General features: G+C 40.7%; 1 protein-coding gene across 3 annotated transcripts in view; it reads left to right on the top strand.

Moving 5' to 3' along the window:
• kif6 (kinesin family member 6) overlaps positions 1-13,692 on the top strand; it is a 553,299-nt gene that overhangs the window by 462,333 nt on the left and 77,274 nt on the right. For all 3 annotated transcript variants that reach the window (XM_059982794.1, XM_059982793.1, XM_059982792.1), the window contains one exon: positions 3,476-3,611. In XM_059982794.1, the coding sequence (XP_059838777.1) occupies positions 3,476-3,611 (136 nt within the window). The remainder of the gene's footprint in view (positions 1-3,475; positions 3,612-13,692) is intronic.

Genomic DNA, 13,692 nt, shown 5'->3' with positions numbered 1-13,692 from the left:
CAGTCTATCTTAGCTAATTCACATCTCATACCTTCAGAGTTACCCTTCTTTAAGTTCAGAACCTTTGTTTCTGAATTAACTATGTCACTCTCCATCTTAATGAAAATTCCACCATATTATGGTCACTCTTACCCATGGGGCCTTGCACGACAAGATTGCTAACTTACCCTTCCTCATTGCTCTATACCCAATCTAGAATGGCCTGCTCTCTTGTTGGTTCCTCAACATGTTGGTTCAGAAAACCATCCCGCATAAATTCCAAGCAATCCTGTTCCTCAGCACCCTTACCAATTTGGTTCACCCAATCTATATGTAGATTGAAGTCACCCATTATAACTACTGTTCCTTTATTGCACGCATTTCTAATTTCCTGTTTAATGCCATCCCTAACCTCACTACTACTGTTAGGTGGCCTGTACACAACTCCCACCAGCATTTTCCACCCCTTAGTGTTATGCAGCTCTATCCATATCGATTCCACATCTTCCAGGCTAATGTCCCTCCTTTCTATTGTGTTAATCTCCTCTCTAACCAGCAATGCTACCCCACCTCCTTTTTTTTTCCTGTCTATCCCTCCTGAATATTGACTATCCCTGGATGTTGAGCTCCCATCCTTGGTCACCCTGGAGCCATGTCTCTGTGATCCCAACTATATCATATTCATTAATAACTATCTGCACATTCAATTCATCCACCTTGTTACGAATGCTCCTCGTATTGACACACAAAGCCTTCAGGCTTGTTTTTACAACACTCTGAGCCCTTATACAATTATGTTGAAAAGTGGCTCTTTTTGCTTTTTGCCCTGGATTTGCCTGCCTGCCACTTTTACTTCTCACCTTACTACTTTTTGCTTCTACCCTCATTTTATACCCCTCTGTCTCTCTGCACTTGTTCCCATCCTCCTGCCAATTTAGTTTAAATCCTCCTGAACAGCAGTAGCAAACGCTCCCCCTAGGACATTGGTTCCAGTCCAGCCCAGGTGCAGACCGTCCTGTTTATACCAGTCCCACCTCCATCAGAACTGGTTCCAATGCCCCAGAAATTTGAATCCCTCCCCCTTGCACCGTTTTTCAAGCCACGTATTCATCTGAACTATCCTCCTATTTCTACTCTGACTATCATGTGGCACTGGTAGTAATCCAGAGATTATTACCTTTGTGGTCCTACTTTTTAGTTTATTTCCTAACTCCCTAAGTTCACCTTGTAGGACCTCATCCCGTTTTTTTACCTATATCGTTGGTACCTATGTGCACCACGACCACTAGCTGTTCACCCTCCCATTCCAGAATGTCCTGCAGCCGCTCAGAGACATCCTTGACCCTTGCACCAGGGAGGCAACATACCATCCTGGAGTCTCGTTTGCGGCCGCAACAAGTTGATGCAACAAGTTGGATTCTGAGAATTCCCCATCAGAAATGGAATAGCAAAAAGGAAATGAGACAGGAGGGGAAACTGTAAAAAAAAGGAGGATCACATCCCTCCTCCTACAAACTTCACCTCTCCCTTGAGGAGTGTGCCTCTCAGTCATTAGTGTGGTTCCATAATTACCTGTTCCCAAAGGTACACCAGTCTGTCATTCTTGTTGGGTATAGGAAACCCATCTTGGATAAACAATTAAAGCCTTGGAGTTAAAATCTCACCAGGCTTCATTCCTGCCACTTCTACTGCCTTATAGCCTTACCCAGAGTAGCAGCAGATTCAGTAAGGTGGAGACAACTTCCCCTAAACAATACCAACATGGAACATAGTATTTTAATCTGCATATGAAAATATTGTAAGACACATTTCATATAAGCAAATAAAATTTGACTCTGAACTGGATAGATATTTGTAAAAGGAACTCATCCCATTCAGTATTGCTAAATCTGTTATATAGTAACACCAGTACTAGTTTCTTGTCTCCATTCATTCCAATGAAGTCAACAGAATGAATTTTAGAGAAAAAGTACAACACTCTATATGCACCATCAACTCAATTTTCTGGACACAGGACCACAATGATATAGAATTATGAAATAAATTTAATGTAAATTTATTATCAAAGTATGTACACATCACCACATTCAACCCTGGGATTCTTTTTCCTACGGACATTCTTAGCAAATCGAGAGACAGTAACTGTAAACAGAATCAATGAAGAACACGCTGTGCTAAAGATTTAAAATATTAAAGATTAGTTTTAAAGATTAGAGCTACATAGAGAGGAGATGAAGTCTTGGGAGAAAATTCCCTGAGAGACCCTAGTCAGCTGGACAAGGGAGGGTAAGGAAAATTGGATAATACAAAGGGGCTAGGTTTGAAAGATCATTTCCAAAGATCATAGGATTAGAGGAAGATATAGATCATGGGAAGGGTGAGAACAAGTTTTTATTTTGCCAATTTAAGAGCTGAGGTAAGAAATTTGCAGTCAGACTCAGTCAGCCTGGGTTAGTGGATGTGTGAGTTAGGACAGAGATGACATAGTATTAGAGGAACTCATGTTTGTCCCATGATGCAAAGTCGGAGAATGATCGCATTTCATTGGTTGAACCTGAGTATTCTGAGGTCTTATTGGTAGATAAGCTGAATGAGTTGAAGCTCAATGATGCAAAAAACATGGGGTTGGAAGATCAGCTCAGAGACACAAAGGACAAAGACATTAGTGAAACATATGAATTTTGCATATGAGTTTTTAGTGAAACAAGCTAGGCAACCTACAAATATAGTACAGCAACCTATAGTGTCAATCATGTTATTTTTTTTATTATTGTCACATGTACTGAATTACAGTGAAAATATATTGTTTGCATACTAACCAGTCAGATCAGTCTATATAGAAGTACATCAAAGGAGTAAAGAGGAGAAGAGAGTGCAGAATAAAGTGCTACAATTACAGGGAAAGTGCAGTGCAGGTAGACGAATGAAGTATAAGGGCTACAAAGATTTGGAGATCGAGTATTCATTGTTAACATATGAGAGGTCCATTCAGGATTCTGATAACAGTGCAACAGAAAGTAGTAAGTTGGAAAAACAAAATGATAACTTTTCTATAAATATTCCCAACAGATGATTAACAGTTAACACAGAAAAGCACATTGGATAATCGCCAAACAACCTACTCTTATTTAGCATCTGATGAAACTCTGTCTCATTTTGCCATTCACTAGCTTATTTAACTAAATTCGCAAACTACAGCCTGCGTGGTTGCATGAAACCATTTTTTAGGGTATAACCTATTCTCTCACCAGATCTTAAAAGCTTCTCTAAAGCATCCCTCCAGAATAAACCTAAGCAGCTCCTCAGTTTTCAATCTAAACGCAGCACAGATCTTGCACCATAATTACAAACTTATGGTACATTATGAATAGGACTTGTACATCAGGTCAGTGTACATTTGGTCTGTAGGTATGGCAGCAAAATGCATTAATTGCTTCACAAAGTTCTCGTCCATTAATTTCACACAAATCATTGTTTCACTTTCATTTATGTTCAGCTACAAAATGACCTTCAACCGGCTGAAGGGGCTGAAGACAGAGACTGAGCACCTGCAACATCTTCTGCAAAAGGCGAAGGTGATGATACAAAAGGATTTCGAGGCTTGGTGGTCTGAAGAAACAATGAGGCTCCAGGTAACACAAGTCAAGTGAAGTCACATTTTATTGTAATTTTGACCATATTTGCTGGTACAGTACACAGTAAAAATGAGACATTTTTCAGGACCATGGTGCTACATGAAACAATACAAAAACTACACTGAACTACGTAAAACAACACAAAAAACTACACTAAAGTACAGACCAACCCAGGACCGTATAAAGTGCACAAAATAGTGCAGGCATTACAATAAATAATAAATAAGACAATAGGCACAGTAGAGGGCAGTATGTTGGTGCCAGTCCAGATTCTGGGTATTGAGGAGTCTGATAGCTTGGGGGAAGAAACTGTTACACAGTCTGGTCGTGAGAGCCCGAATGTTTCGGTACCTTTTCCCAGATGGCAGGAGGTAGAAGAGTTTGTATGAAGGGCGCATGCAGTCCTTCATAATGCTGTTTGCGGATGCAGCGTGTAGTGTAAATGTCTGTAATGGCGGGAAGAGAGACCTCAATGATCTTCTCAGCTGACCTCACTATCCACTACAGCATCTTGCAGTCTGAGATGGTGCAATTTCAAAACCAGGCAGTGATGCAGCTGCTCAGGATACTCTCAATACAACCTCTGTAGAATGTGATGAGGATGGGGGGTGGGAGATGGACTTTCCTCAGCCTTCGCAGAAAGTAGAGACGCTGCTGGGCTTTCTTTGCTATGGAGCTGCTGATGAGGGACCAGGTGAGATTCTCCACCAGGTGAACACCAAGAAATTTGGTGCTCTTAATGATCTCTTCAGAGGAGCCATCGATGTTCAGCAGAGAGTGGTCACTCTGTGCCACAAACATTCCAACTCGTGTTTGCTTGCTTTGTCAAACTATCTATAATTCTGAATCTCTGTGAATCTTGCAAACTAGATCATATGAAGGATTTAAAGTGGAGATTCATAAGCAGAGCCATAGAACTACTTCGGACAGAAATGGGCCCTTTAGCCCTTCATGCTAATTCCATTCCCGGGTAAAGCCTGTATCCCGCTACTCATTTTCTATTCCTGTCCAAATACCTTTGAAATATTGTAAGTGCACTTACCTCTACCGTCCCTATAAGATTAAAGGATTTAAAGAATTGAGGATTATGGGGGGCTGACCCAGAAGAGGAGTTGAAGACAGCAAAGATGAACTAGGATCAAATGAAATAGCAGAGCCAGCACCAGGAGTAAAATGGCCTAATCTACTCCAATTTACTTATGTCCTTGTGTTCCTGAAGACTTTTACATAAGTCGAGTTTAAGATGACACTAAAAGAAAGGTACGGTGCTGTGCAAGTGCCTTAGGCATATGTAAAACAATCCCTTAGCGCAAAAATGCTTTCAAACTACTGAAATGAAAAGGTTCTAAATATTAAAAAAATCTATGCATTTATTATAATGAGCGGTAAAGAATAATAACAATCAAACCAATATTTGGTGTAATTATTTGCCTTTAAAACTGCATCAATTCTCTTAGGTACACTGTCATGCAGTTTTGTAAGTAAATTAGCTGGTAAATTGTTCCAAATATATCTGAACACTTTCCACAGTTCTTCTGCAGATTTTGGCTGTCTCGCTTGCTTCTGTCTCTCCAGGTCATCCTAGATGATGTTGAGATCAGGGTTCTGTGGAGGCCATAGCATCTGAAACCATATAAAAAATTTAGTGTGCCTAAGAATTTTGCACAGTACTGTACTTTTTAATGACAACACGAGTGAATCTACAGATGCTGGAAATAAATAAAAACACAAAATGCTGGCAGAACTCAGCAGGCCAGACAGCATCTATGGGAGGAGGTAGTGACAAGGTTTCAGGCCGAAACCGGGTTTCCGAGTTTAGCTTGAAGCAGAGGTTAGACAACTTTGAATTGTTTTCCCTGGAGTATCAGAGACTTAGGGGAGAACTGATAAAACTGTATAAAATTTTGAGCCATAGACAGAGTTGATGGGTCAGTGTCTTTTTCCCGGGATGAACATGGTAAATATTAGAGGATATACTGTATATATCATGAGCTGCCAGAGGAAATGGTTGCAGCAAGTAAAATAACAAGTTTTAAAAAGCAATTGACCAGGTATATGGATGGGAAAAGTTTGGAGGGTTATGAGCCAAATATAGGTTATGTGTGTGAATACTCATGTGAGGCCTAGACTTGCCAATTCTACAGTGATCTGTGTGTTAGAAAATTGCACCAGAGAGCTTTGTTTGAATGGGCATCTTGATCAGCATTGACCAGTTGGGCAAAAAGGCCTGTTTACTCTCTGTATGACTCTATGACTTTATGACTCTTTGTTGTCTGCTGCTATTATGTATCTATGTTGTAACCTGTGCCCCCAGGCATTTCTTGATTTCATGTAGAGTCAATCAGATTGGTACCTGAGACAATGGCGATCTCAAGAGGCAGAGGTGGACTATCTTTGCACATCTGGCTGGACATGATTGCAAGTACTTCAAGCTTTTCTTCAGTACTATGCTAGCTCTCACCATTACTGATGATGGGATCTGTCTCATGTTAGCCTTTCAGCTGTCCAACACCATTGACAACAGGCAGGATGGCAGAATCTTAAACTTCTGAGTTGGCTGTAATACTGCTTTGCTCTGCACATTGCATGCTGTTTCGCTATTTGTTAATCCTGTAGTTAATGGCGTGAATCTCATTATTTTTAGCAATTCCTTCTACACGACGCACTGAGCCGCAGTAGATCTCTCAGTAAGGTTAGAATGAAAGATATGTCATTTCACAAGGTTGCACATTGTGGTAGTGTATATTTGTGTTGCTGTTTGTGGACAACAACACAGCACAGGATACTGTACGTGGTGACATTTGTGTGCTGACCCCAGCACATGTTTAGGCTGTGTTAATTGTTAACGCAAATCATGCATTTCATTGTATGTTTTGATGTACATGTGATAAATAAATGCATCTAAATCTGAAACTGAATCTGTTCTCTACCTCAAACAAGACAAAATCTGCAGATGCTGGAAATCAAAGGAATTATACAAAATCCTGGAGGAACTCAGCAGGCCAGGCAGTATCTATGGAAAAGAGCAAACGGTTGATGTTTTGGGCCAAGACCCTTTATCAGGATTGCTGAAGGGTGGCTTGAAACGTCGACTGTTTACTGTTTTCCATAGATACTACCTGGCCTGCTGAGTTCCTCCAGCATTTTGTGTGTTCTCTACCTGTCTCATTTAGTTTCTTTATAGTGACAGTCAATACAACGGAGAGGTCCTCAGTATGAAGAATGATTGATAACATTTCTTGTTTTCAATGCAATGCTCTCCCGTAGTGTTCTCTTCACAGTCAAATTCCTGATTTTGGAAACTAGTGAAGTGAGGAATGTAGGGAAGGTGGAAAGTGGGGAGGGGCAAGAAGTGAGAGTTACTTCTCAGAATGGGGTGAAATTAAGGCGGTAGTTATCCTGTCAAGGTAAACCTCAAGGCTATTCTTGAGCACCTTGAAATAAAGCATTTGAGGCTTGGATGTGTTTTCATGTGTTGAAGAGGTTTTATGTTGGCAAGGTTCTCTAATACAATTTTCTATCCCTCACAGCTCTGTAGACCAGGCCGCTCTGGTTCCGGCAAGAGCTTTCACGCACACATGCTACACATCTCCGCCATTTGTAGGTGGGAAGAGGGGATAAGGTTAATCTGGAGAGAGAGGACAGTCGGTGATGCACCATCAATAACTCACTCTGAGACGTAAGGCGATATCGGCTTTTATTGACTGGAAGAAGGAACAAGCAGTGAGTGACCACCATACTACATCCTGGAGACTGAGAGGCCGGGCTCAGGCCCCAATCGCCTTTATACCAGAGTCTGTGGGAGGAGCCACAGGAGCAGTCAGCAGGGGGCGTGTCCAGACAGGTATATGTAGTTCACCACAGTTGGGCAAAAATCATAAAAGATATTGTGACATAAGATTGTGGTTGGGAAGATACTCAGGGAGAAAGATTACATGAGGCACAAAAGTGAGAGAACTATGGAAAGCAAGTGCACAGAGGAATGGACATAGAACATAAAACCGTTCAGCCCACAATGTCAGTGGTGAGTATGATGTCAAATGGAACCAATCTGTTCTGCATACACTTGATCCTTATCTCTCCATTTCTGCACATTCATGCATCTGTCTAAAAGCCTGTTGAATGGCACTGTTGTAACTGTGTCCACTACCACATTCTGGGCGTCCACCACTCTAAGTAAAAAAACTTGCCCTACACATCCCCTTTAAATATTCACACTCTCACCTTAAATATATTCCCTTTAGTATTCAATATTTGTACCCTAGTTAAAAGCAGATTATTGCTGTCCAATCTATTTGTACATTGTATAATTTTATAAACCTATATCGGGTTTCCCTTCAAGTCTCTGATGCTCCGAAGTACGAGTCCATAGGACACTCAAAGCAGCTGCACAAGTTGACTCTGTGGTTAAGAAGGTGTACGGTGTATTGGCCTTCATCAATCGTGGAACTGAATTTAGGAGCTGAGAGGTAACGTTGCAGCTATATAGGACCCTGGTCAGACCCCACTTGGAGTACTGTGCTCAATTCTGGTTGCCTCACTACAAGAAGGATGTGGAAGCCATGGAAAGTGTACAGAGGAGATTTATAAGGATGTTGCCTGGATTGGGGAGCATGCCTTATGAGAATAGATTGAGTAAACTTGGTCTTTTTCTCCTTCAAGCAACAGAGGATGAGAGATGACCTGATAGAGGTGTATAAGATGATGAGAGGCATTGATCATGTGGATAGTCAGAGGCTTTTTCCCAGGGCTGAAATGGTTACCACAAGAAGACACAGGTTTAAGGTGCTGGGGAGTAGGTACAGAGGAGATGTCAGGGGTAAGTTTTTTACTCAGAGAGTGGTGAGTGCATGGAATGGGCTGCTGGCAACGGTGGTGGAGGTGGATATGATAGGGACTTGTAAGAGACTTTTGAGTAGGTGCATGGAGCTTAGAAAAATAGAGAGCTATGAGTAACCCTAATAATTTCTAAGGTAGGGACATGTTGGGCACAACTTTGTGAGCCAAAGGGCCTGTATTATGCTGTAGGTTTTCAACCAACAACCCAAGTTTGACTTCCTTTTCATATAGCTCAAATACTCTAATCCAGTAATCCTCTTCTGAACCCTATCCAAAGCTACCACATCCTTCCTGAATATCAGAAAGGAGAAGATTGGGAGAGTAACATTGGGAAAAGGATCACAGTGCAGAGATGATCATCAGATGAAAATAGTGAGGAACAACATTTGAGGTTTACTAGAACATTGGATACGTAATGTTTGGTATGGATATGGTGTGCGGTTTGGATAATTTCTGTTGCTGTATGACTCTGTAGGTTGGGATCACTTCATAGGAGAAGGGGTATTTTGTCCATTTTAATTTCTCAATGTAGAAAAATCCTGACTTGTATAGGTAGGATAAGGCATAGTTGTTAAGTATCATTTCACTTTGTTCTACCTATTTACTTACCTTATACAATTCATTCCATGATTTCTGAAATGTGTCAAGATTTCACCACCTTCCCTAATTTGGTTTGATCTGTGAGTTTGATGTGCATTGAATTTCTGAATAAAATTAGAGGGTCCAGATTTAAAATATACTGATTTAAGGAGATACTCCTCAAAGAATGTGATTAATAAAAGGAATAAAGACCCAGAAAGGTAACAGTAGCCTTTTTCAGGTGAGAGGGATAAGACTTAAAAGGGTTATGAGCAACAAGTTTTTCACATCGAGGTTGTATGGAGTAAGCTGCCAGAGGAGGTGGTAGAGACAGGTGCAATTATAGCATTGAAATAAAGCAGTTGGGCAAGTACATGGATAGGAAAGGTTTAGAGTGATATGAGTAAAACACAGGCAAATGGGATAAGCATAGATAATACCTTGGTTGTCAAAGACCTAAGGGCCTGTTTCCAGCTGTACAATTCGATGAATCTAAAGAAAAACATCAGGATTAAATCCAAGCTTCACTTTAAGAACAAGTGGTTGGTACATGAGGAAACTTATTTTAAATTGAAAGTCATAGTCACAGAGCTGTACAGCACAGAAAATGTCCATTGTCACGCCTCTTTGATGCCAGCTGTAATGCCTGTCTATGCCAATCCCTTCTGCCTGCGTTAGATACTTATTTTCTGCACCTTCGCTAAGTACAGTTCCCATCCCATCCAGCCTCTTAACTGTTGTAATTGTGTTTGCTTCCACCACCCCCTCTGAGATCTTGTTCCATTTAACTTTCACCCTCTGAAAATTTTAACCCTCAAACCTCCTTTGTTTTTCACCTCAATTTAAATTTATCTTCCAGTTTCAAACTCTCAAACTCTGAGAGTAAGAGATTCTGTCTACTCTGTCTACATTAATATTTTTAAATGTTTATTTTCTTAAAACTTTATATGCCTCTTTTAGAACAGTTGTCCAATTGAAAATCTCATGCCTCATTAATTTTTCTCATAACTCAGTTTTCACGTACTGTGCATTATCTATATTGCCATTCCATTGCAATAAACTGCCTTCTTTGTTTCTTGGTCACTACAGCCGAAAACAGTATTGGCAGAGCAGTCTGACCAGACTCCTATAAAATTTTTATCACTTTCTCTTTTCAAAATCTTCTAAGATTCTGTTTCACCTTCAGTCGTTTTCTTTCTTTCAAAGAAGTCCTTTGTGTTGTATATTTAACTCCATCATGAACACACTCTCACATTCAATCATTTGTTTCTTGAACCACTTGGCAAAATTCTCATCACTACAGTTGACCAGTGCAATGTCCACTTTGATCACTGTATATTAAAATTGACTTTTTGTTGTTGTAATTATGTTTTCTTATGACAAATATGAAATTTTGTTCAATTTGTATTTTTCTTGTGAATGCTGCTTATGTTAAAGTTTAAAGATTTATTAAAGTTTCAAGATCAGCTTTATTAGTCTCACGTACAGTACATCGAAACATACAGTGAAATGCGTCATTTGTATCAATGACCAGCAGAGTCTATGGATGTGCTGGGGGCAGGCTTAGCATAGCCATGTTTCTGACACCAACATAGTATGCCCACAATGTACTAATCCTAAGCTGTACGTCTTTTTGAAATGTTGGGGGATAAAAGAGAACCCGGAAGAATCCCATGCTGTCACAGGGAAAACATACCAACTCCGTAAAAAGAGTGGCAGGAATTGGACCCCTATTTTACAGATGGCACTGTAAAGCATAATGCTAACTGCTATGCTATTGTGCAGTACTGTACTGTGCCCTGAATGCTGCAAGAAACCTTTTCATTGCATTTGCATATACATGTACTTGTTTATAGGACAAGTTTGGCTTTGACTTTAACCAGTCTTGCCTTGCTATTACTGATTACATTTCAATTTGTGAAATGTCATTGTTCACTTGCCTCTCCACCTAGCTGTCTCATCCAGTTCACTCTGAGATTGTTGAGCTGCCTTCTAACTTCACTTTCCTTCTTGGTTCAACTACATCTGCAATTTTTTTTAATACAGCGATTGTTATGTGCATGGGCACACTGCCAGTATGATGATGGAAGGAGACATAACAGTGGCACTTGAGAGGCATTTAGACTGGTGCAGGGATGTGGATCATGTATAAGCAGATGGGATTAGTGTAATTTGGCATCTTGGCCAAGGCATGGATCGAAGGGCATGTTCCTAGGCGATGTTCCATAAATTTCACTGCAGTGCATTGTTTCAGAATTAATGTAAATTAAAAACAGTAGTGGTCCCAGTCTGGTTCCCCAAGTTGTCATTCTCAATAATGCCTTCCTACCTGATGATGCTCTTCTGTCAAATGCTCTTTATTTCCAACCTGTCAACCACGTTTTCATTCATTCCTGGGTATTACCCTAAATCCCCTCAATTCTTGGTTAATTTCAAGGCCTTTCATGTTAAATTTCACCCAAATCTTTTTGAAATTTTGGTACACCACATCACAGACCTAACCGCAGTCTGCTTGGGTTCTGCCAGTCTCTTCTAAATCCATAAGAATGTGTTTATGATTTCGCTAGAGGTGCCAGACAAAGTAAGTCTTTGCAAAATCTATTTGCGGTGCTCCGACAGATTGTAGCTGGAGGAAATTTTAACCCTTGGTATTTTTGACTCTGAATTGAAAATTGCCCATTTGTTTAATTTTCCCAATTTGGTTACTTTCCTCTGATGAATCTGTTTATTATATTCCTTGTTCAGAATCACTGGACGATGTTACACTGTTAGCATTGTCTCCGAAGCAACACTGTTGCCTCAGCTGCTGGGTTCAAGCACTATCCTGTCACTTCAGCAAACTCTTCAAGCATCAATCCTCTGAGTTTATTGTTTGCATCTAGTTTTCTAGTCATGACTTGGACTTAGATTTTCACACGTCTGGAAAGCACACTGAAAGCTGCATGGGACCTTCATTTAAAGGATATGAATTTTGACCCAGGAATTTAAAATCAGGAGGGGTGTTTTGATGGGAGGCTGTTCCAGTTTATTCTACAGAGCTCTGTGATGCTCTGTGGTAAAATGTTCAAGTAAGTCAAAGACCAGAAAATCTGCAGGTGTTAGAAGTCCAAGTGACACATACAGAATGCTGAAAGGGCTCAGCAGGCCCGGCAGCATCTGTGGAAAAGAGTAAATAGTCAACGTTTTGGGCCAGGACCATTCATCAGGACTGGGAAAAAGATGAGGTTAGAGCAAGAAGGTGGGGGGGGGGGGGGGTTGGTGAGAGAAGTACAAGATGGTAGGTGATAGGTGAAACCAGGAGAGGAGGAGGGGTGAAGTAAAGAGCTGGGAAGCTGCTAGGTGAAAGAGGGTAACTGCTGGAGAAGGGCGAATCTGATAGAGTGGGTAGAAGACCGTGGAAGAAAGGGAAGGGGGAGGAGCACCAGAGAGAATATGGTTGCAATATTACAGTTTGCCAGGTATGATGTTCTTGTTGCAGTATTACAAATTGCCAGGTATGATGTTGTGGCCATCACTGAATCATGGCTGAAGGATGGTTGTAGTTGGGAGCTGAATGCCCAAGGTTACACATTGTATTGGAGGGATAGGAAGGTAGGCAGAGGGGCTGGTGTGGCTCTACTGGTAAAGAATGGCATCAAATCAGTAGAAAGATGTGACATAGGATCAGAAGGTGTTGAATCCTTGTGGGTTGAGTTAAGAAAGGACCCCAATGGCAGTTATATACAGGCCTCCCAACAGTGGCTGGGAGGTGGAGCACAGGTTACAACAAGAAATAGAAAAGGCGAGTCAAAAGGGCAATGTTATGGTAGTCATGGGAGATTTTAACATGCAGGTTGATTGTGAAAATCAGGTTGGTAATGGATCTCAAGAGAGTGACTTTGTTAATTGCCTAAGAGATGGCTTTTTAGAGCTGTTTGCCCTTGAGCCAACTAGGGGATCAGCTATACTGGATTGGGTGTTATGTATTGAATCGAAGGTGATTAGGGAGCTTAAGGTAAAAGAACCCTTAGGAACCAGGGATCACAATATGATTGTGTTCAACTTGAAATTTGATAGGGAGAAAGTAAAAGTCTGATGTAGCAGTATTTCAGTGGAGTAAGGGAAATTACAGTGGTATGAGTGGCCAAAGTAAATTGGAAGGAGATGCTGGCAGGGATGTCAGCAGAGCAGCAATGGTGTGCGTTTCTAGAAAAAATGAGGAAGGTGCAGGACATGTGTAGTCCAAAAATGAAGAAATACTCTAATAGTAAAATAGTACAACCATGGCTGACCAGGGAAGTCAACGCTATTGTAAACGCAAAAGAAAGAGCATACAACAAAGCAAAATGTTGGGGAGTTTTTAAAAACCTACAGAGAGCAACTAAAAAAATCATTAGCAGGGAAAAGATGAAATATGAAAGCAAGCTAGAAAATAATATCAAAGTGGATAGTAAAAGCTTTTTCAAGTACAGTATGTTAAAAATAAAAGAGAAATGCGAGAGGATATAGGACTGCTAGAAAATGAGGCAGGAGAAATAATAACAAGGGACAAGGAGATGGCTGACGAACTAAATGAGTATTTTGCGTCAGTCTCCACTGTGAAAGACACTAGCAATATGCCTGATGCAGTGTGTGAAGGAAGAGAAGTGGGTGCAGTTACTGTTACAAGAGAGAAGGTGTT

The sequence above is a fragment of the Hypanus sabinus genome, chromosome 10 (genome assembly GCF_030144855.1).
Source record: "Hypanus sabinus isolate sHypSab1 chromosome 10, sHypSab1.hap1, whole genome shotgun sequence".
In the NCBI taxonomy this organism is placed as follows: Eukaryota; Metazoa; Chordata; class Chondrichthyes; order Myliobatiformes; family Dasyatidae; genus Hypanus; species Hypanus sabinus.
This window is presented reverse-complemented; position numbering and strand designations above follow the sequence as displayed.